The 21777-nt window shown below is 42.7% G+C and overlaps 1 protein-coding gene across 1 annotated transcript in view; it reads left to right on the forward strand.

Moving 5' to 3' along the window:
- The first annotated feature begins 8417 nt into the window (after positions 1–8417).
- Positions 8418–21777, forward strand: part of me1 (malic enzyme 1, NADP(+)-dependent, cytosolic) — a 115397-nt gene continuing 102037 nt past the window's right edge. The window contains exon 1 of the mRNA XM_020452543.2: positions 8418–8654. Within this exon, the coding sequence (XP_020308132.1) occupies positions 8526–8654 (129 nt within the window). The 5' untranslated portion in view covers positions 8418–8525. The remainder of the gene's footprint in view (positions 8655–21777) is intronic.

Consider the following 21777-nt stretch of genomic DNA (forward strand, 5'->3'; position numbering starts at 1 on the left):
TAGCTCCACAATGAAATAGGGTGCAGGCCAGGCAGCAGGCTGTTAGCCAGCCTGCCAGCATAGTGGAGTCTGCCATTAGCACAGTCAGTGTAGTCAGCTCAGCTATCACCATTGAGACCGTGTCTGTGCCTCGACCTAGGTTGGGCAAAACTAAACATGGCGGTGTTCGCCTTAGCAATCTCACTAGGATAAAGACCACCTCCATTCCTGTCATTACTGAAAGAGATCATGATACCTCACATCTCAAAATAGGGCTACTTAATGTTAGATCCCTTACTTCAAAGGCAATTATAGTCAATGAACTAATCACTGATCATAATCTTGATGTGATTGGCCTGACTGAAACATGGCTTAAGCCTGATGAATTTACTGTTTTAAATGAGGCCTCACCTCCTGGCTACACTAGTGACCATATCCCCCGTGCATCCCGCAAAGGCGGAGGTGTTGCTAACATTTACGATAGCAAATTTCAATTTACCCCCAAAAAAATGACATTTTCGTCTTTTGAGCTTCTAGTCATGAAATCTATGCAGCCTACTCAATCACTTTTTATAGCTACTGTTTACAGGCCTCCTGGGCCATATACAGCGTTTCTCACTGAGTTCCCTGAATTCCTATCGGACCTTGTAGTCATAGCAGATAATATTCTAATCTTTGGTGACTTTAATATTCACATGGAAAAGTCCACAGACCCACTCCAAAAGGCTTTCGGAGCCATCATCGACTCAGTGGGTTTTGTCCAACATGTCTCTGGACCCACTCACTGTCACAGTCATACGCTGGACCTAGTTTTGTCCCATGGAATAAATGTGGTGGATCGTAATGTTTTTCCTCATAATCCTGGACTATCGGACCACCATTTTATTACGTTTGCAATTGCAACAAATAATCTGCTTAGACCCCAACCAAGGAACATCAAAAGTCGTGCTATAAATTCACAGACAACACAAAGATTCCTTGATGCCCTTCCAGACTCCCTCTGCCTACCCAAGGACGCCAGAGGACAAAAATCAGTTAACCACCTAACTGAGGATCTCAATCTAACCTTGCGCAATACCCTAGATGCAGTTGCACCCCTAAAAACTAAAAAAATGTCTCATAAGAAACTAGCTCCCTGGTACACAGAAAATACCCGAGCTCTGAAGCAAGCTTCCAGAAAATTGGAACGGAAATGGCGCCACACCAAACTGGAAGTCTTCCGACTAGCTTGGAAGGACGGTACCGTGCAGTACCGTAGAGCCCTTACTGCTGCTCGATCATCCTATTTTTCTAAGTTAATTGAGGAAAATAAGAACAATCCGAAATTCCTTTTTAATACTGTCGCAAAGCTAACTAAAAAGCAGCATTCCCCAAGAGAGGATGACTTTCACTTTAGCAGTGATAAATTCATGAACTTCTTTGAGGAAAAGATTATGATTATTAGAAAGCAAATTACGGACTCCTCTTTAAACCTGCGTATTCCTCCAAACCTCAGTTGTCCTGAGTCTGCACAACTCTGCCAGGACCTAGGATCAAGAGAGACGCTCAAGTGTTTTAGTACTATATCTCTTGACACAATGATGAAAATAATCATGGCCTCTAAACCTTCAAGCTGCATACTGGACCCTATTCCAACTAAACTACTGAAAGAGCTGCTTCCTGTGCTTGGCCCTCAATGTTGAACATAATAAACGGCTCTCTATCCACTGGATGTGTACCAAACTCACTAAAAGTGGCAGTAATAAAGCCTCTCTTGAAAAAGCCAAACCTTGACCCAGAAAATATAAAAAACTATCGGCCTATATCGAATCTTCCATTCCTCTCAAAGATTTTAGAGAAGGCTGTTGCGCAGCAACTCACTGCCTTCCTGAAGACAAACAATGTATACGAAATGCTTCAGTCTGGTTTTAGACCCCATCATAGCACTGAGACGGCACTTGTGAAGGTGGTAAATGACATTTTAATGGCATCGGACCGAGGCTCTGCATCTGTCCTCGTGCTCCTAGACCTTAGTGCTGCTTTTGATACCATCGATCACCACATTCTTTTGGAGAGATTGGAAACCCAAATTGGTCTACACGGACATGTTCTGGCCTGGTTTAGATCTTATCTGTCGGAAAGATATCAGTTTGTCTCTGTGAATGGTTTGTCCTCTGACAAATCAACTGTACATTTCGGTGTTCCTCAAGGTTCCGTTTTAGGACCACTATTGTTTTCACTATATATTTTACCTCTTGGGGATGTTATTCGAAAACATAATGTAAACTTTCACTGCTATGCGGATGACACACAGCTGTACATTTCAATGAAACATGGTGAAGCCCCAAAATTGCCCTCGCTAGAAGCATGTGTTTCAGACATAAGGAAGTGGATGGCTGCAAACTTTCTACTATTAAACTCGGACAAAACAGAGATGCTTGTTCTAGGTCCCAAGAAACAAAGAGATCTTCTGTTGAATCTGACAATTAATCTTAATGGTTGTACAGTCGTCTCAAATAAAACTGTGAAGGACCTCGGCGTTACTCTGGACCCTGATCTCTCTTTTGAAGAACATATCAAGACCATTTCGAGGACAGCTTTTTTCCATCTACGTAACATTGCAAAAATCAGAAACTTTCTGTCCAAAAATGATGCAGAAAAATTAATCCATGCTTTTGTCACTTCTAGGTTAGACTACTGCAATGCTCTATTTTCCGGCTACCCGGATAAAGCACTAAATAAACTTCAGTTAGTGCTAAATACGGCTGCTAGAATCCTGACTAGAACCAAAAAATTTGATCATATTACTCCAGTGCTAGCCTCTCTACACTGGCTTCCTGTCAAAGCAAGGGCTGATTTCAAGGTTTTACTGCTAACCTACAAAGCATTACATGGGCTTGCTCCTACCTATCTCTCTGATTTGGTCCTGCCGTACATACCTACACGTACGCTACGGTCACAAGACGCAGGCCTCCTAATTGTCCCTAGAATTTCTAAGCAAACAGCTGGAGGCAGGGCTTTCTCCTATAGAGCTCCATTTTTATGGAACGGTCTGCCTACCCATGTCAGAGACGCAAACTCGGTCTCAACCTTTAAGTCTTTACTGAAGACTCATCTCTTCAGTGGGTCATATGATTGAGTGTAGTCTGGCCCAGGAGTGGGAAGGTGAACGGAAAGGCTCTGGAGCAACGAACCGCCCTTGCTGTCTCTGCCTGGCTGGTTCCCCTCTTTCCACTGGGATTCTCTGCCTCTAACCCTATTACAGGGGCTGAGTCACTGGCTTGCTGGGGCTCTCTCATGCCGTCCCTGGAGGGGGTGCGTCACCTGAGTGGGTTGATTCACTGTTGTGGTCATCCTGTCTGGGTTGGCGCCCCCCCCCCTTGGGTTGTGCCGTGGCGGAGATCTTTGTGGGCTATACTCAGCCTTGTCTCAGGATGGTAAGTTGGTGGTTGAAGATATCCCTCTAGTGGTGTGGGGGCTGTGCTTTGGCAAAGTGGGTGGGGTTATATCCTTCCTGTTTGGCCCTGTCCGGGGGTGTCCTCGGATGGGGCCACAGTGTCTCCTGACCCCTCCTGTCTCAGCCTCCAGTATTTATGCTGCAGTAGTTTATGTGTCGGGGGGCTGGGGTCAGTTTGTTATATCTGGAGTACTTCTCCTGTCCTATTCGGTGTCCTGTGTGAATCTAAGTGTGCGTTCTCTAATTCTCTCCTTCTCTCTTTCTTTCTCTCTCTCGGAGGACCTGAGCCCTAGGACCATGCCCCAGGACTACCTGACATGATGACTCCTTGCTGTCCCCAGTCCACCTGGCCATGCTGCTGCTCCAGTTTCAACTTCCACCTGACTGTGCTGCTGCTCTAGTTTCAACTGTTCTGCCTTATTATTATTCGACCATGCTGGTCATTTATGAACATTTGAACATCTTGGCCATGTTCTGTTATAATCTCCACCCGGCACAGCCAGAAGAGGACTGGCCACCCCACATAGCCTGGTTCCTCTCTAGGTTTCTTCCTAGGTATTGGCCTTTCTAGGGAGTTTTTCCTAGCCACCGTGCTTCTACACCTGCATTGCTTGCTGTTTGGGGTTTTAGGCTGGGTTTCTGTACAGCACTTTGAGATATCAGCTGATGTACGAAGGGCTATATAAATAAATTTGATTTGATTTGATTTCTTGGTGTGTTTGGGTCATGATAGTTTGTCGGTGATGTGGACACCATGGAATCCTGTCGATGTGAATGGGGACATGTTCGGCCCTCCTTTTCCAGTAGGCAGGCAGCAGAGCTCTGTAGCGCTGACTCAGGGCCAAGGAGGACAAAGTGCCAGCCAGGCGTGCAGTCAGTCACAGTGAATCAGCAGCAGACTCTGACTGTTTGATCTGTGAGTCAGCGCAAAGCTAAGTGCCAGCCAGACGCACTGTTGTTCAGCTGGCCTTCAATTACTCTAGCTGAGCTCTCTCTCTCTCTTCTCTCTCACTCTGTCCTTATGTCTCTGTGTCTCTCCATGTCTTCATACACACAAGCACGCACACACACGCACCAGCATGGATCAAGGTCCAGATAGAACAGCTTCACGTGCACATCCACAGCTCATATAATCTTTCCTTATCTCAATTTGAGGGACAGCAATACGCTACAGTTGAACAGGCACAAGCAAGTAGAAACAGAAGGACTGTCCTCATTGCAGAGACAATATAAGTGCTGACACACAAAGGCCGAATCTGGTTTCATATTCAAGCACATTTTAAACCTCTCTTGATGTCTTGTTAAATGTGATTGTAAAACTAATTGGACAAATATGGAACAGTAAAGACTTACTCTAGAGGCAAGCACTATAAACATACAAAGATGTACAAGATGTATGGGATAAGCCTATGCTATTAAATCAGATGATAAAGCTATGAAATGATTTAGGAACATGTAAATGGCGCGCGAGTGTTTCAGTGTGAAAAGAGAAAGTGACCACTTCCCTAATCCTGCAACACTAGTCTCCTCCTACTAACAAACCATTATTCTGGTTTAGGGTGTGGGTTTCCGAGACTACTGCAACACCACAGTTAGTTAACGGGTAATGGACATTGACACCATACTGCCTAATCCTATATACAGTGGGGAAATCCAGAAAAATCACATTGTATGATTTTTAAGTAATGAATTTGCATTTTATTGCATGACAAGTATTTGATACATCAGAAAAGCAGAACTTAATATTTGGTACAGAAACCTTTGTTTGCAATTACAATCATATGTTTCCTGTAGTTCTTGCACACACTGCAGCAGGGATTTTGGCCCACTCCTCCATACGGACTTTCAGCTCCCTCCAAAGATTTTCTATTGGGTTCAGGTCTGGAGACTGGCTAGGCCACTCCAGGACCTTGAGATGCTTCTTGTGGAGCCACTCCTTAGTTGCCCTGGCTGTGTGTTTTGGGTCGTTGTCATGCTGTAAGACCCAGCCACGACCCATCTTCAATACTCTTACTGAGGGAAGGAGGTTGTTGGCCAAGATCTCGCGATACATGGCCCCATCCATCCTTCCCTCAATACGGTGCAGTCGTCCTGTCCCCTTTGCAGAAAAGCATCTCCAAAGAATGATGTTTCTACCTCCATGCTTCACGGTTGGGATGGTGTTCTTGGGGTTGTACTCATCCTTCTTCTTCCTCCAAACACGGCGAGTGGAGTTTAGACCAAAAATATATATTTTTGTCTCATCAGACCACATGACCTTCTCCCATTCCTCCTCTGGATCATCCAGCTGGTCATTGGCAAACTTCAGACGGGCCTGGACATGCGCTGGCTTGAGCAGGGGGACCTTGCGTGTGCTGCAGGATTTTAATCCATGACGGCATAGTGTGTTACTAATGGTTTTCTTTGAGACTGTGGTCCCAGCTCTCTTCAGGTCATTTACCAGGTCCTGCCGTGTAGTTCTGGGCTGATCCCTCACCTTCCTCATGATCATTGATGCACCACGAGGTGAGATCTTGCATAGAGCCCAGACCGAGGGTGATTGACCATCATCTTGAACTTCTTCCATTTTCTAATAATTGCGCCAACAGTTGTTGCCTTCTCACCAAGCTGCTTGCCTATTGTCCTGTAGCCCATCCCAGCCTTGTGCAGGTCTACAATTTTATCTCTGATGTCCTTACACAGCTCTCAGGTCTTGGCCATTGTGGAGAGGTTGGAGTCTGTTTGAGTGTGTGGACAGGTGTCTTTTATACAGGTAACGAGTTCAAACAGGTGCAGTTAATACAGGTAATGAGTGGGGAACTGGAGGGCTTCTTAAAGAAAAACTAACATATCTGTGAGAGCCGGAATTCTTACTGGTTGGTAGGTGATCAAATACTTATGTCATGCAATAAAATGCAAATTAATTACTTAAAAATCATACAATGTGATTTTCTGGATTTTTGTTTTAGATTCCGTCTCTCACAGTTGAAGTGTACCTATGATAAAAACTACAGACCTCTACATGCTTTGTAAGTAGGAAAACCTGCAAAATCGGCAGTGTATCAAATACTTGTTCTCCCCATTGTAACAATGTGAATGCAGTTTTGAGGTTTTTTTAACCTTGATTTCTTACCAGAAACAGTGAACATTTAATGGAAAACGGACAGGGGAGCGGGAGCAGGCGTGACAATTCCAGTCAATTCAGGAAGTCGTTCTGCCCCTGAACAGGCAGTTAACCCACTGTTCCTAGGCCGTAATTGAAAATAAGAATTTGTTCTTAACTGACTTGCCTAGTTAAATAAAGGTAACATTTTTAAAAGGTACTGGAATTTAAATGAATTCATCCCAACCCTGTTTCTTTTATATATATATATATTCTTTTTTTTAAGAAACAAGGTCGGGATGAATTGCATTTAAATTCCAGTATATATAGTACCGGTCAAAAGTTTGGACAAACCTACTCATTCAAGGGTTTTTCCTTATTTATACTATATTATACATTGCACATTTTTGGCATTCTCTCAACCAGCATCACCTGGAATGCTTTTCCAACAGTTTTGAAGGAGTTCCCACATACGCTGAGCACTTGTTGGCTGCTTTTCCTTCACTCTGCGGTCCAACTCATCCCAAACCATCTCAATTGGGTTGTGGTTGGGTGATTTTGGAGGCCAGATCATCTGATGCAGCACTCCATCACTCTCCTTCCTGGGTCATTGTCCTGTTGAAAAACAAATGATTATCCCACTAAGTGCAAACCAGATGGGATGGCGTATTGCTGCCGGATACTGTGGTAGCCATGCTGGTGAAGTGTGCCTTGAATTTTAAATAAATCACAGACAGTGTCACCAGCAAAGCACCATCACACCTCCTCCTCCATGCTTCACGGTGGGAACCACACATACGGAGATCATCTGTTCACCTACTCTGCATCTCACAAAGACACGGCGGTTGGAACCAAAAATCTCAAATTTGGACTCATCAGACCAAAGGACAGATTTCCACCAGTCTAATGTCTGTTGCTCGTGTTTCTTGGCCCAAGCAAGTCTCTTCTTATTTGTGTCCTTTATTAGTTGTTTCTTTGCAGGAATTCAACCATCAAGGCCAGATTCACGCAGTCTCCTCTGAACAGTTGATGTTGAGATGTGTCTGTTACTTGAACTCTGTGAGGTGCAGATAATTGCTGATTTCTGAGGCTGGTAACTCTAATGAACTTATCCTCTGCAGCAGAGGTAACTCTGGGTCATCCTTTCCTGTGGCAGTCCTCACGAGAGCCAGTTCCATCGTAGGGCTTGATGGTTTTTGCAACTGCACTTGATGAAACATTCAAAGTTATTTACATTTCCCGCACTGACTGACCTTCATGTCTTAAAGTGATGATGGACTCTCGTTTCTCTTTGGTTATTTGAACTGTTCTTGCCATAATGTGCACTTGGTATTTTACCAAATAGGGCTATACAACCCCTATCTTGTCACAAAACAACTGATTGGCTCAAACTGATTGGCTCGCATTAAGAAGGAAAGAAATTCCACAAATTAACATTTAAAAAGGCACACTTGATAATTGAAATGCATTCCAGGTGACTACCTCATGAAGCTGGTTGAGTGTGCAAAGCTGTCATCAAGGCAAAGGGTAGCTACTTTGACACAGCCTTGCCTTCACTCCTTATCAACAACACGTGTGTGTGTACTCAAGGTTGGCCATAAACCTATATGGCTATTGAAGATTTCACGGCCCATCATTTTTAAAAGTGCTCCTACTGTAAGGGATAAATGCCAATATTCACTCAAATTAAATTATTAATAACAGCCCCTAGCTCTTTTCAGGATGGAATATAAAATGAATTATTCTTCATAAAAATATTACCACACACATTTGACATTTATTAAATACAATTAAATAGATGTATTATCATATCCAAGCAATAAAATAGTAGTGTTGTTAATTCATGTAGCCTAACTTCATTCCTCACTGTAGGTAGACTGATCCGTTGCGCTCATGCTCATCGCTCTGTGTTGTCACTGGGAGAGCTGTCAATGTGCCCAAGAGAGCATTCACCGGCGCATCCACTTGTTGACTTGGGTTCACAACAGAGTTCAAGGTTACTGTACGCTATTTAAAGAGGGAGGCAACATGGCACACGGTTTAGTCAAACGGGAATCGGTCGAGAGTGAGATGCATAAATCCGAAGACCAAAGTAAAATGTTTGTTTACACGAAGAAGAGGGGATATGACGTTACACGTAACCCCTACCTGAACAAGGTAACCAAAACAAGTGCTTTTTGTGTTGACGTTTCTTTTCTAAACGAAGTGTTAGCTTTGGTCTACATGGTTAGGAGTATCAGCTTCAGATCAGGCTATATTTAGATTTAAAGGAGCCCAGTGCCCCTCGGAGCGGGTTACATGAAGTTGTACCACTCTCGCCTTTGCTGTTTTTTTTCTTCCCAGTAGCACTTAGCTACAAGACATGACGCGAAAGCCCATCCTCCCCTCGTAATACCTATTACACAAATGCAGCTTTTCAAATATTACATGACGGCCCACTGTCAGCCTTCTGTGGATGATTGAAACTTGTGCGTTTAACATTAACGCGCGAACAATATATTATTTTCATTTGGTAAGTAAGTGGAATAACTAAAAGTCGGTCAGCTGCTAACCTTCGCAATTACACGAGTGGAACGAAGCATGGGTCCCCTCTCGACTTGCTTGTCAGACTTCGAAAACTCTTCCAGTTTTTTTGTTGTTGTTGTCACAGGCTGCCACGTTAGGAACGTGTTTTCAAAATAGCACAGAGAGGCTGGCAAAACGGTTGAACGAAATTAGCTAAAAGCTGTCAGGAGGTAGCTTTGCTAGGCAACAAAGCATAGTCATTGTGTCAGTCTGAGTTTGGTAACGGAGGGAGCTTTCGAGCGTTTTCTTTTGTCAAACAAGCCCTGCCTCCCCTACAAATTTACGGTTACAGGCTAGTGAGGCTACATGTTGTTGGTCAACCTGGGGGAGAGTGACAGCCTACTATCCTTGTCCATGGTCCTGATCAGGTCATCACGATTACAATTCGTATTATACAGTATATTACACGTTTGCAGAACTTACTATATGTTTACAAATTCTAGCTAGCTGGCTAATGTTAGCTACGTTAGGGGTTAGGGTTAAGTTTAGGAGTTAGGTTAAAAGGGAAGGGTTAGGTAAAAGGGTTCAGGTTAAGGGAAGGGCTAGCTGACACGCTAAGTAGTTGCCAAGTAGCTAAAAAGTGGTAAGTCGTTGAACAGTTGCTAATTAGCTAAAATGCTCAAGGTTGGCCGTGATGGAATTCGAACTCGCAACCTTTTGGTTGCTAGACGTTGGCGTTACAGGGCAGACCAACCACCCAACTTTCGTTTTTGCCTTAGTTAACCATCTGTCTTATGTAACCATACCAAACATAACATACAGTATCATACTAAATTGAGTGTCCCGAATATACATTTACTATGTTACTTCTAGTCTATGAGACCAGGCTGATTTGGGCTGGTGTCATACAGTATGTTTCATTTGACGCTGTAAAAGAGAAGAACAAGGACTTGGAGGTCACTTGTAAGCTTTAGTTGAGTACTTGCCATTCAACTGCTAATTAGGATACTTAGCTTGTATTTAAGCTAACACAATACATGTAGATATTAGAGTGTTATTTCATTTCAATAGATGACATTTTAGAAATTAGGTAAGAGAAAATTGAATGACCCTGCTATATTCCCCACCCTTGGTCTCGAATGTCCTCTCTGATTACCTTGAAGCACGACATGACGCCATTCAGCAGCGGAAGTCTTTGGGTGAAAGCTCTCCCTTATCTGATAAAGAGTGGCATTTACTACTGTTGAAATGGCTGTCAGGGTCCTTGTACCTACCTAGCTGCTGATAAGCCAGTCAGTGCCGTTCAAACATCCTGTTTCCTGGAGGGGGGCCCAAGGCCCCACTGCTTACACTGAGCCCAGTTTGTCAGGAAGGTTAATGAGTCCACTCCTCTAAGACCAGCTCTCACACAAGGAGTGCATGCACAGGTGTTTGTGAGCGGGCATGTGTGTGTGTAATATGATGGCAAATTAGGTCACATTTTTCATGTGTCCTACCACATTATGGTTTTGAGTGATGTCTTTTTTTTACACTGTGAATGTGGCTGGCTGCAGTTGGAGTATGGTTAGGCTTTGCCTTGTGTTGTACAATTCCATACCTCAGTTTGTTAATCCAATAAGAAGTAGGCTGCCCTTGACAAAACCCATGTCATTTTGGTCACTGGGAGCACTGAATCTGCCTCTAATCCCCAGTCATTGATGGACTAAAAGCTTTAGCCAGATTCTTGCTTCTGCTGTTTTGACTCAAGTTGGTCATGTCAGCTCTGAACCCTGTCTAAATTGTTTGTTTACATCTAGTAAACTGGTTGTTTAAATTAAATTAACATTTAATCCACTTAGTAGACACTCTTATCCAGAGAGACATACAGGAGCAACTAGAGTTAAGTGCCTTGCTCAAGGGCACATCGATCTAGTCGGCTCAGGGATTCAAGCCAGCGACCTTTGAGTTATGCTCTTACCAGCTAGGCTACCTGCCGCACTTCCCAGTTTGAACCTCAGTGGTGTGAATGGACCGTCTGTACAAGAGAGCTGTAGAGGTCTCAGATTGGACAACTAGGCTGTTAGTGTATGGTGAAACATGATTGGTCTACTGATTTGTGTTTAGTGTACCTCAAATGGTCTTTCATTTGTGATTGGGCACTCCAATGCAAGCTTGAATTTGAAATTGGACAGGGAATTTGACAAGTTGATTGGTCAGACAAACACAGTGAATTTGATTCTGGAATGGCATTGAATGTTGAAATTCCAGAAGGAATGCCTGAGATTTTTATTTGAGTTGCACAACTTCTCAAGCATGCTTCACTAGGTGCAAACCACAGAGACACTTGTCAGCACAACAATATTTTATTTGGATGGTCATTTTGGATTTGGTCACATGGCTATGAGCTATCTGAGACCCTGGCTGGTCTACCCATTATATTTCTATGCTCATCTCTCTCTGTCAGAGTATGAAGAGTGAATGTTACAAGACCCACAGTCCTTCATGTTTTATGGTGAGGCTTTTCATGTTACTTACATGTCTTCCATCGTAATGAGCTAGCTAGAGCATGTGTTATTGCTTTGTTTTGGAGAAGACTGGGGTAAGAAACCCTTCTTTCAAACTGCTTTCATTTGGGAGTCATTGGAGACTGAGTGCAGCAACCTATTTATTTAACTCTCCTTCTGTAGTAAACGTGCTTCGTTTGGAAAACGTTAAGTTAAGCCTAATTCAAGACCAAAGTACAGGCTTAATAGTCAGTGTGAGTAAAACATTGGCAGGTCTATTTGCATCGGTCAAAGAAGGCTACAATGGGTTTCTCTCTTTGTTAATTTATAATAACCCAAGATTTAAAAGAGAGGCTATATGAATAGGTTTAGGCTACTTGCTTTTACAGTTTTCCACAATTGTTTACTCACGTGCTGAATCTTTGGGCCATTTCCCCAAAACTCTAAACACAAAACTCTACATATCTCTAGCAAAAGCAAACACTGCATTCAAAACTGTTCTCTTTCCAAAATATTTTTTGTTGCATCAAAATAACACACGTCATATGAATAGATCTGTCTACCAACCAACAACACACTGATGTGCTCAACACAAAACACTTCTATGAATTTCCCATCAGTAGATTTATGGCTTTTCATTGTTACACTGGAGCCAGTTGTAAAATATTGTTACAGTAATGTATACCTACTCAAATATACATAAACACACACAAATGCAATACAGTAACAAAAACATTGTAATTTATTTCCAAAAAATTTGAACACTTTCCATACACAACAGGAGAAAACCAGGAAAAACATACAGTAAGATAAAGGGTTTTTTGTACAATTTTTTTTGTATTCATTTTTAAATGGCTCATTCTTTCAGAACTCTAAACAGAAAAAGATGAAAACACATGCAAAATGTAAGAAAAAAGACTTCAGGCTGCATCCTGCCTCTTATTTTGGTCTGACCACAGTACCTCATCTACATCACAAGCGATGTTCTCCCTGGCTAAACAGCGGGGAAAGAATCTTCTGGAGTGACGGATCCAGCCGCCGAAAGCCCCCACATCAACTTCACCACATGCATCCTCCATTGCCTGGAGAAGAGGCATGCGTGCGAGGGGAAACTAAAAAAACAAAAGTCCTAAACTTGTGGTTTAGGAATGGGGAATATGGTGGGAGGTATAGAACAATAAATTGTGGGTGGTCGATGAACCAGTTGCGGACCAGAGCAGCTCGGTGGAAACTCACGCTGTCCCAGATGACAACATACCTGGGCTGCTCTGGTCCACCCCTCAGCTCGGCTGGAATAAGGATGCCATGTAGTGTATCCAGGAATGTGATGAGAAGGGCGGCGTTGTAGGGACCAAGGTTGACATGGGGATGGAGGACTCCTTGCTGGCTAACGGCTGTTTACATGGTGATATTCCCTCCATGCTGTCCAGGGACATTCACAATGGCACAGTGGCCAATAACGTTCCGTCCCAGTCACCTTCTTTTGGCTAGGTTGAAGCCTCATCAATGTAAATATAAATGTGCTGAATTGCAGCGGCATCCAGCTCCAAGACTCTCTGAAATAGACATTGGCGATCACATAGACCTAGAGCAGTCAATATGGTGAGGCACAATACACTGGATTACAGTACTGTAATGTGTCTACAGTGCTGATATGATAGTAAATTCACAGTCTAGTATTTACTTGCACATATTCATAACGCTGTTCTTTAACTCTCTGAGTTTCGCTCAAATGGCACCCTGTAGACCTGTTTCATCCGGCTTCGGTTGCGCTGTAATACACGGTCCAATATAGACAAGCCTACCTGGTGAATGTTATTGAATATTGTGTTGTCTGCAATTATGTGGTTCTGAATTTCTCATAGTGTAATGGTATTGTTTGCCACCACCATGTTCACAATAGCGGTCTCCTGTTCTGGTGTGAACAGCCGGTATCTTTCACCATGGCCTGGCCATGTCAGTTCTGTAGAAGATCCACAAATAAGATATGATTGGTTACAGTAAGCTAAAATAATAAATTTTCTTTCAATATGAAATTACATTACTATAACATTGGCCAACAATCACTGAGTAGCATAGGCCTACTCATATGTCAGACTGCAGTATACTATAGTATACATACACAAAGAGCATAGTGTAGATGGTACGTAACTTATCGGTTCTCATTGCTGAATGTACGGATGATGTATGCAACCGTGTAGCGGCTCCGGTTGGGCTGAACTCTCTGCCCAGCCTCCCTCATACTCAATCCATGGTTGAGCACATGGTCAACCAATGTGGACCTGATCTCATCTGAGACAACTCTCCTTCCTCGTCCTCCTCTTTCTCCTCTTCCTCTCACTCCTCTTCCTCTCACTCCTTCACGCCTAGCTCTTGCTTCACCATTGACTTCCATTTCCCTCCAGAACAGGAGAGCTCATCTGTGGCCTTTTATAGTGCTTAAAGCTCTGATTTTTAAGTGAACAATTCAGCAACTAGTGCTTACACCTGTGAGGAGTGGGTGTTGCCAATTGGTGTTTAGAACTTGGCATTGTGGTTGGCGTTGCTTTCCAATGGGATTAAAGAGATTTTAATTTTGAATGTTGTGCCTAATGTAGGGAACGGTGTTTCGCAAAAAGTGTGATATAGGTTTGAAAACCGAGTGTAAAGCAGGAATTGTTCTTGCAATTTTGCAGACTTGGTGTAGGGATTTGGTACATGAGTTTCAGGTTTCGGTGATTTGCGTTTCAAGATCCAATTTTAGTGTGTAAACAATTGGGGAAAACTGTAAAGAACGTTTCTTTTTATATAAGTAGGGCTAAACCACAATTACTTTTGACCGCCAGCAGGCAATGACGCATAAGCACTGAGTGCAAAGACACTGAGATTGCTTTCTTGAATGCACCAGTTTAGGCTTGGTGTGAGCTACCTGATACCCTCATAAGTCCGGTCGAAACAGACGTAGGCATACACACTTAAACACACAAGCACACAGGTAAGAATAACGTTTTTCTCCTCTGAGGAGAAAAAGGCTTTTTATGCGGCGGAGTGAACCATTCACTGTCGACCTTGTCCATGAACCAGCAGGAGGAAATTAGAGGAGAAGGTAAGAAATGACTGCTAAATTATGTTCTGCTTCTCAACAACAGGCAGCCTTCTGTGGGCCCAGCAGTGGGACATTGTTGCCCTCTCCTGGGTTCAGCACACCCTGGGGATATGTGTTTGCCTCCCTCACCTGATCCACTTCAGCCTCAGACAGGAGCCAGTGAGCGGGACAACACACTAATTAATGCTGAGGGACAGAGGTTGCTAAAAGTGGCGTGTCCTCACATTTGCAAGAGTCAATTTCATTTTCATCCTCCTCCACTCACTCTCCCTTCACCTCGTACCCCTCCTTTCTCGCTCCACACTCACTCCGCCTCTCTGAAAAGGTGGAACAGGATATTATAGGTGTGTTTTCTATGTGCACACCACGCAATAAAGAAACAAAGTGGGGAGGGAGGCAGAGAAAGGGGGTCTCTGTGGGGAGGAAGAGAGAGCTGGCCGGACTCCACAGACGTCCTCTGTCTCTCTGGGTTGATCAGGTATTAATGAGCTGCCTGTGTGAATCTCAGGCTCCCAGGCCACACTGCAGCCCTCAGACGCTTGCTGGGCAGGCCGGCATGTCACGAAACGCTGACATGAAAAACAAGAAGTGAAATACGCTCTCTGAGCATCCTATCAGGGATGGTGTTTTACTTCAAACACTGAGGTAGTGGAGCGCAGGTGATCCAACAGATGCCCATTCAGTGTGTCTTTGTGTGCTAACTAAGCTAACCCTGTGCTGAGTGTGGTCATGGTATGGATGGACACTTGGCCCTTAGCATTCATTAGCGTCAATGAAGACCTTGACCTGGGACAGTCCTCTGACATCTCTGGATGTTAAGGAATATGGCTCTCCTCAGAAGACCCCTATCATGCACAGAAGATGTTCTGCTGTTCATAATGGATTGGTATTCAATTTCACAAAAATTGTGTGGAATGGTTCAGAGTTCAGTCTGGCTGGAGATCCCTTAATTAAGAAGTAATATGCAGTTTATTGAGGTTTAAATAGCTGGTGTTACGTAACATTTCAGCCCAAAATACAAATTGTGTTGAAGATCCAGACCACAAATTGGATGCTCCATTTGTAACCACAGGCTCCACATGACATCGCAGATGGCCCATCAGACAACAGACGTCCATTAATCTGTGTTCTTGGCTTAGTGAAAACTCTGTGGAACAACACTGTATCTGATTGGACGACGAGGATGTGCTGGAATGCTAACTGGCTGACCCTGGCAATGGAGCTGGGTTATCATAACCCTCTGTCTCTAACAAATGGAAGTCATTATTAGCCTGAATGATTCTGAACCGAACTGTTCTTTGGTTGCTGCACACATTGGCTTTCTCTCCCTATAGTTAGCTTCTTCACAAGCCTTGCATCTTCCTCTCACCGAGTTTAGAATAAATACATTTAGAAACAAACATACAGATGGCATTAAATAGCTTTCAAATCTGTAATGGAAACATTTCTAAAGCTGTAACTTTGGATTTTGGAGCACTCTTTATGGGTTGCTGGTTGGAAGACCAGCCAGTGATTGAGAGTTTTTGGTTTTGTGTGAATCCACTTTTTTTTTAAATGTATTTTATTTAACTAGGCAAGTCAGTTAAAGAACAAATTCTTGTTTACAATGACGGCCTAATCCGGCCAAAACCCGAACCTAACGACAATTGGCTAGTTGTGCGCCGCCCTATTGGATGTGCTCCAGTCTGGGCCGTAGTACTTGGACCAAGGTATAACATAATGCTGTCCTAATTGGAAAGGCACCACTGGATGCTTGTGGGAGTATGGGGCCTAGCCCTGACTTGTTCACCTACAGAATGAGCGTGTCTCTCCAAGTATTTTGTCATGTTTGGGAAACTTTTGACCGACGGTCACAACTCTATGTGGGGGCCTTGTGTAGCCATGGCTGATTGTGTATAATGTGTACACTGTCCTCCAAAGACATAGGCCATTATATTATGAGTAGTAGAGAAACTTGTTTTTTTTAGGGCCAATGTGAGATGCAGGCGGGTGTTAGCTGGCAATACACTTTCATGACACTGTTAAACTGATGATTGGCTATGGGACAAAGAGTGCTCTGTTCTTGCTCTATCACAGGTCAGATGGTCCTGTCAATCTCCCGCTCTAAACTGCCCCTAGAACTCCCAGAACTGTCTGTGTGATGTCACAGGTATCTCAGGTGTGGCCAGGTGTCTCCAGGTGTGGCGGTGCGACCGCACGCATCGCCGGCCGCCAGACATTCCACTGATGGACTGGAGTGGAGCAGCCAGACGGGGAAAGTGCAACCCTGTTCCCCTCCAATAACTCAACCTCGGTGGCACCTGCCAAGCAGCCTCATTTTACCCTGTCTCACACACATACACACACACACAAGATCTCCATCTGCCTGTTCATTCTGGCTTTTTTTTCTCTGGGACAGACCCGTCTAAATCCCCTAACCTGCTGGTTCGTTGAGGCGGTGTGTTTTCTCTAAGACATTTCTTTCCAGGTCTGGACAATGAACCAGCCATTAGACTGGTCCCAGACACATAGAGGGAGACAGTGATGGACTTATCGCCTGACTATAAAGCATGGCTCAGACCTCCCATCCACACCCATCTGTTGCTCTTGTTTCCTCAATACAGCTTTTGTTTGTTGTTTGAAAGGGAACATATTGGAAAGTCCTGATATCAATATGGGTCTAGAGCTGGAGAACCAAGGGAATAACCAAAAGGCCAATCCAAGTGAGGCTAGTCAGTGGACTTGGAATTTGGAATGACCGATTGCCTATTGTATCATAAAAGATGTTGTATGAGGATATTGTCTGATAAACAGGTTGGGGTCTGGTTTTGGCACAACTCCCAAAGGACTTTGAATATGCCCAAACATCAATGACTGAAAGTCAAACCTGGTCAATGGGCCTCCATATCCACTTTCTAGGATACAGTGGAGAAACACAGTCCAGCCTGCACAGGCAGCAGCACAAGCTCGCCACCAAGCACATCACTGGGAACTGGAATGCTGTCACAGGGAAAGTGATTGTTGAAGACCAACGCTCTATCCCCCTGAGCCACTGGCAATGGAGTTATGTTATGGGGTTGCAGTGTTACAGCCTTTGCTCATTATAATGGTGAAGGTGTTTGCATAGCTAGAAACAAGTTCAATGCTTCATTCTTTTTCTCCTTTGCGTTTTTTTGTAAAGATTAATTCAGTGCACAGATGTACAGTGGTTTGTCCTTTAAAAGTTGCAGCGTACTTAACGCAGCACAGCTTGCATGGTGCTGCAGAATTCTTTGGCACGTTATTTAAGTGTCAGCCATTGTGAACATTAAAGCTAGTTAGTGCTAGTTTGACCACCAGAGGACATCTTTGAGAAGTATTTGATAGCCTTCAATAGTGGCTGTACTAGAGAATTACACTTTTTTTTTGTAAGAACGTAGTATATGTGAATGATTTTAAGAAATCTTTCTTAATTCATTTGATTAATATTATGGTGTTTCTATTCCAAGAAAAACCAAAAACCCTCTGGGTTTCCGTTAGGATGAAACATAAAATATGGCGCTGTACAACGGAACAGTCGGGAGAAGGCTACAGTACTGGGCTGTTAAGGTAAAGAATCCCTGTGTTGTGCGGGCATGCAGGAGACCGGGGTTCAATTCCCCGACGGGGAGGAAGGAGTAGGCTGTCCTTGTAAATAAGAATTTGTTCTTAACTGACTTACCTAGTTAAATAAAGGTTACACTAAGAGCATAACATTTCTACACCCTAATTGTATAATTGTAGTCCAACCAATACCCAAATGGAGATTCAGTGAAAATAAAAATTTAATTGATTTATCAAGACCAGCATGGTGGTCGTTAAAACATGGCCAAAGCACTTCAATTCTGATGATTGTACAACTGGAAATAAATCAGCCCACCTGATTTATTCAGTGTTGTGTTGTTATTTTGAGATAGCAGGTCAACAAGGATTTACTTTAGCCACATTTACTTATTACTGAGAACAGAACGGAAGCTAAGTTGTTTAGGGATTTTCCAGGGAATTTAGAGTGAGAAGAGCAATTCAGTAGCTAATGGACTTAGACAGGTACGTTTCTTCCTCATATCTAGTCTACCTTAAAACATTTCTGTAGCCTACTTTATACTTAAAGGCTATACAGAAATGTTACATCTGGGGGAGCTCCTGAGCCAGAAGGTGTATACTAAAATGGACAGAAATGACCATCTCTATTGCTCAGAAATTACCTCGTGACCCTTGATGTACAGCTTCTTTAATATGGATTTAGCTGCATTCTGGGTGTAGGCTCGGTTCAGCTGTCACAAGGGAACACCATGTTGAATGTGACAGAAGCCTTGTGACAGCTCTGCTTGTTTGCATAAATACTTGTGCTTAGCGCTGTCCATTAGTCGTGCCATATCAACCCAGACTGTGTTTGGAACTAGACTGTGTGCTAAAGAGGTACTGGCCTGAACTATGTGAATGTTTAGCCCAAGGCTTCAGAGTTGCCAATTTGATTAGAGACTTGGGCTCTTGCCCGGCAAGACTGTAGCCCCCGAAGGACCCCCATACACAGAGCATGAAAAGTCTCAAGATAAGACCGCGGCGGAAGGCTGCATTTGAAAACTCTTACATCCCACACCCCGGCCGTCCCCTCTTTAGTCAACACCATCTCTGTTTTCAAAGCTGTTTAACCAGCAAGTGTCCATACAGTCACAAGTTCACACCTCACTGATTTTCAGAGCCCTGCGGCTCACATATTTGCTCTGAAGGATGACTTGGAGAAGCTCCTCTCAGTCAAAAGAGAATGGGAGCCCAGATGGGTGGAGTTTTCAGGATGAGGATGACTTAATGGAAGCGGAGATAATCTAAATCTAGGCTTTAATGTTGTGCTGACTAATGGTGGTTTTGGAACAGCGCTGGGCTGTGGTATGCCATATGGACGTGTCTGTGATGGTTGTATACTCTGCATGTTGTTCGTGTCCTGTAGGACACTGTGCGAGACCTGTCATCCGGTCTCAAGAACGTCTCAGTCATCCAAGGTGACGCCACGTCCAAGCAGGCTTAAACACAATGGCAGTAAGCAACTGACAAAGAAGCCAATTTAGAAATGAAATATACCCGTCAGACTGTCAACAGATGTTCTGGATAATGTTAAGCTCTTCAGCATGGTGCTGTTGAAGATTGACAGCTTAATGATCGAAACTAAACTAAGGCTGGCCTTTACTCCTGAGAGCAAAATTGTGTGTTAAGTCAAAATTTGCCTGTTTAATTTAGAGAAGTCAGTTGTGACGTATGTTGGGAAAGTTTCATAAATAGCCTTTCCAGAAGACCTTGTGAGTCTATCTACTGGCCCTGAGCATGTCTGCCCCCCCCCCTCTATGGTGTCCTTGTCTCTACTTCCAATAGCACATCTCTCATAGACTACTATCCTGTTTCACACCACCACCGACTTTCCTCCGCATTTCTCAGTTAAAGTAGGAATGCCTCCATGTTCTCTCTCCACTTACCCTACCTGTTCCTGCTGAGTTATTATTACTAGCTGCAAATGTTTAGGTCCTGATGACAACCGCTCTCTAAACAAAGTTGGCATATTAATGTGTTTTCTGCCTGTGATTCCAACTAATGACCCAATTTGTCTTGGTAAGCGAGTGTTTACAAATGTTGTAGCAGTCGTAAGGCCAGGAATCAGTGGAAGGAAGGTTGAAGTTGAAGTTCTCAAAGTGTATATCTATTTACAAGTCTTGGTGATCCAACAGTGAAGGCGTCATATATACAACGAGTAGATTTATAAAATATACATGGGCAATGGCCCTAAAGAAATAGCCTCTATATTAGGCTAAACCTGTCCTATCGGAACAGACACAAGTAGTGGGCAAGACTACACAGCCTCCCTTTGAGAAACCGAATCATTAGTGTCTAGTTTGAGAAACAGAAGCCTCACAAGTTGCGACCCCTGGGAAGCTGGTCTTCTAGGCAGAGTTGCAAAGAAAAAGCCATATCCAATAAAAATCTAATATTAAGTCTGTTTCTCAAACTAGACACTCTAATGTACTTGTCCTCTTGCTCAGTTGTGCACCGGGGCCTCCCACTTCTCTTTCTATTCTGGTTAGAGCTAGTTTGCGCTGTTCTGTGAAGGGAGTAGGACACAGCGTTGTACGAGATCTTCAGTTTCTTGGCAATTTCTCACATGGAATAGCCTCCATTTCTCAGAACAAGACTAGACTGACAAGTTTCAGAAGAAAGTTCTTAGTTTCTGGCCATTTTGAGCCTGTAATCGAACCCACAAATGCTGATGCTCCAGATACTCAACTAGCCTAAAGAAGGTCAGTTTTATTTTATTATTATTTTAATGGACAAAAAAAAGTGTTTCTTTCAAAAACAAGGACATTTCTAAGTGACCCCAAACTTTTGAATGGTAGTGTGCATATGTAACAGTATTGCTTCCGTACCTCTCCTCGCCCCTACCTGGGCTCAAACTAGGGACCCTCTGCACACATTGACAACAGCCACCCTCGAAGCATCGTTACCCATCGTTCCACAAAAGCCGCAGCCCTTGCAGGGCAAGGGGAACAACTACTTCAGGTCTCAGAGCGAGTGACGTCACAGATTGAAACGCTATTAGTGCTCACCACTGCTAACTAGCTAGCCATTATATATATATATATATATAATATATATATATTTATATATATATATATATATATATTATATATATTATATATATTATATTATATATATATATATTATATATATTATATATATATATATATATATATATATATATTATATATATATATATATATATATATTATATATATATATATATATATATATATATATTATATATATATTATATATATTATATATATTATATATATATATATATATATATATATATATATATATATATATATATATATATATATATATATATATATATATATATATATATATATATATATATATATATATATATATATATATATATTAGTAGGGAATTGATAAACATTTATGAATCAAATGGTAAACAATTTGCACAATGAATGTGCACACTTGTGAAAGGCTTTGTTTAATTAATGAAAAAAGATTTGAAAGAGTTAAATATTATCGCTGTTCAAATAATAAGTAGTTCTGAAATTGAGGGCTAGGCCTATACAGTAAGTGTGTGTGTGCACGCTTGCGTATTTCTTTTCTTTAGCAATATTGATATTGAGCCTTAGCCAAACACAAATCACTGTACAAAAGCTTT

The sequence above is a fragment of the Oncorhynchus kisutch genome, linkage group LG2, assembly GCF_002021735.2.
Source record: "Oncorhynchus kisutch isolate 150728-3 linkage group LG2, Okis_V2, whole genome shotgun sequence".
Lineage (NCBI taxonomy): Eukaryota > Metazoa > Chordata > Actinopteri > Salmoniformes > Salmonidae > Oncorhynchus > Oncorhynchus kisutch.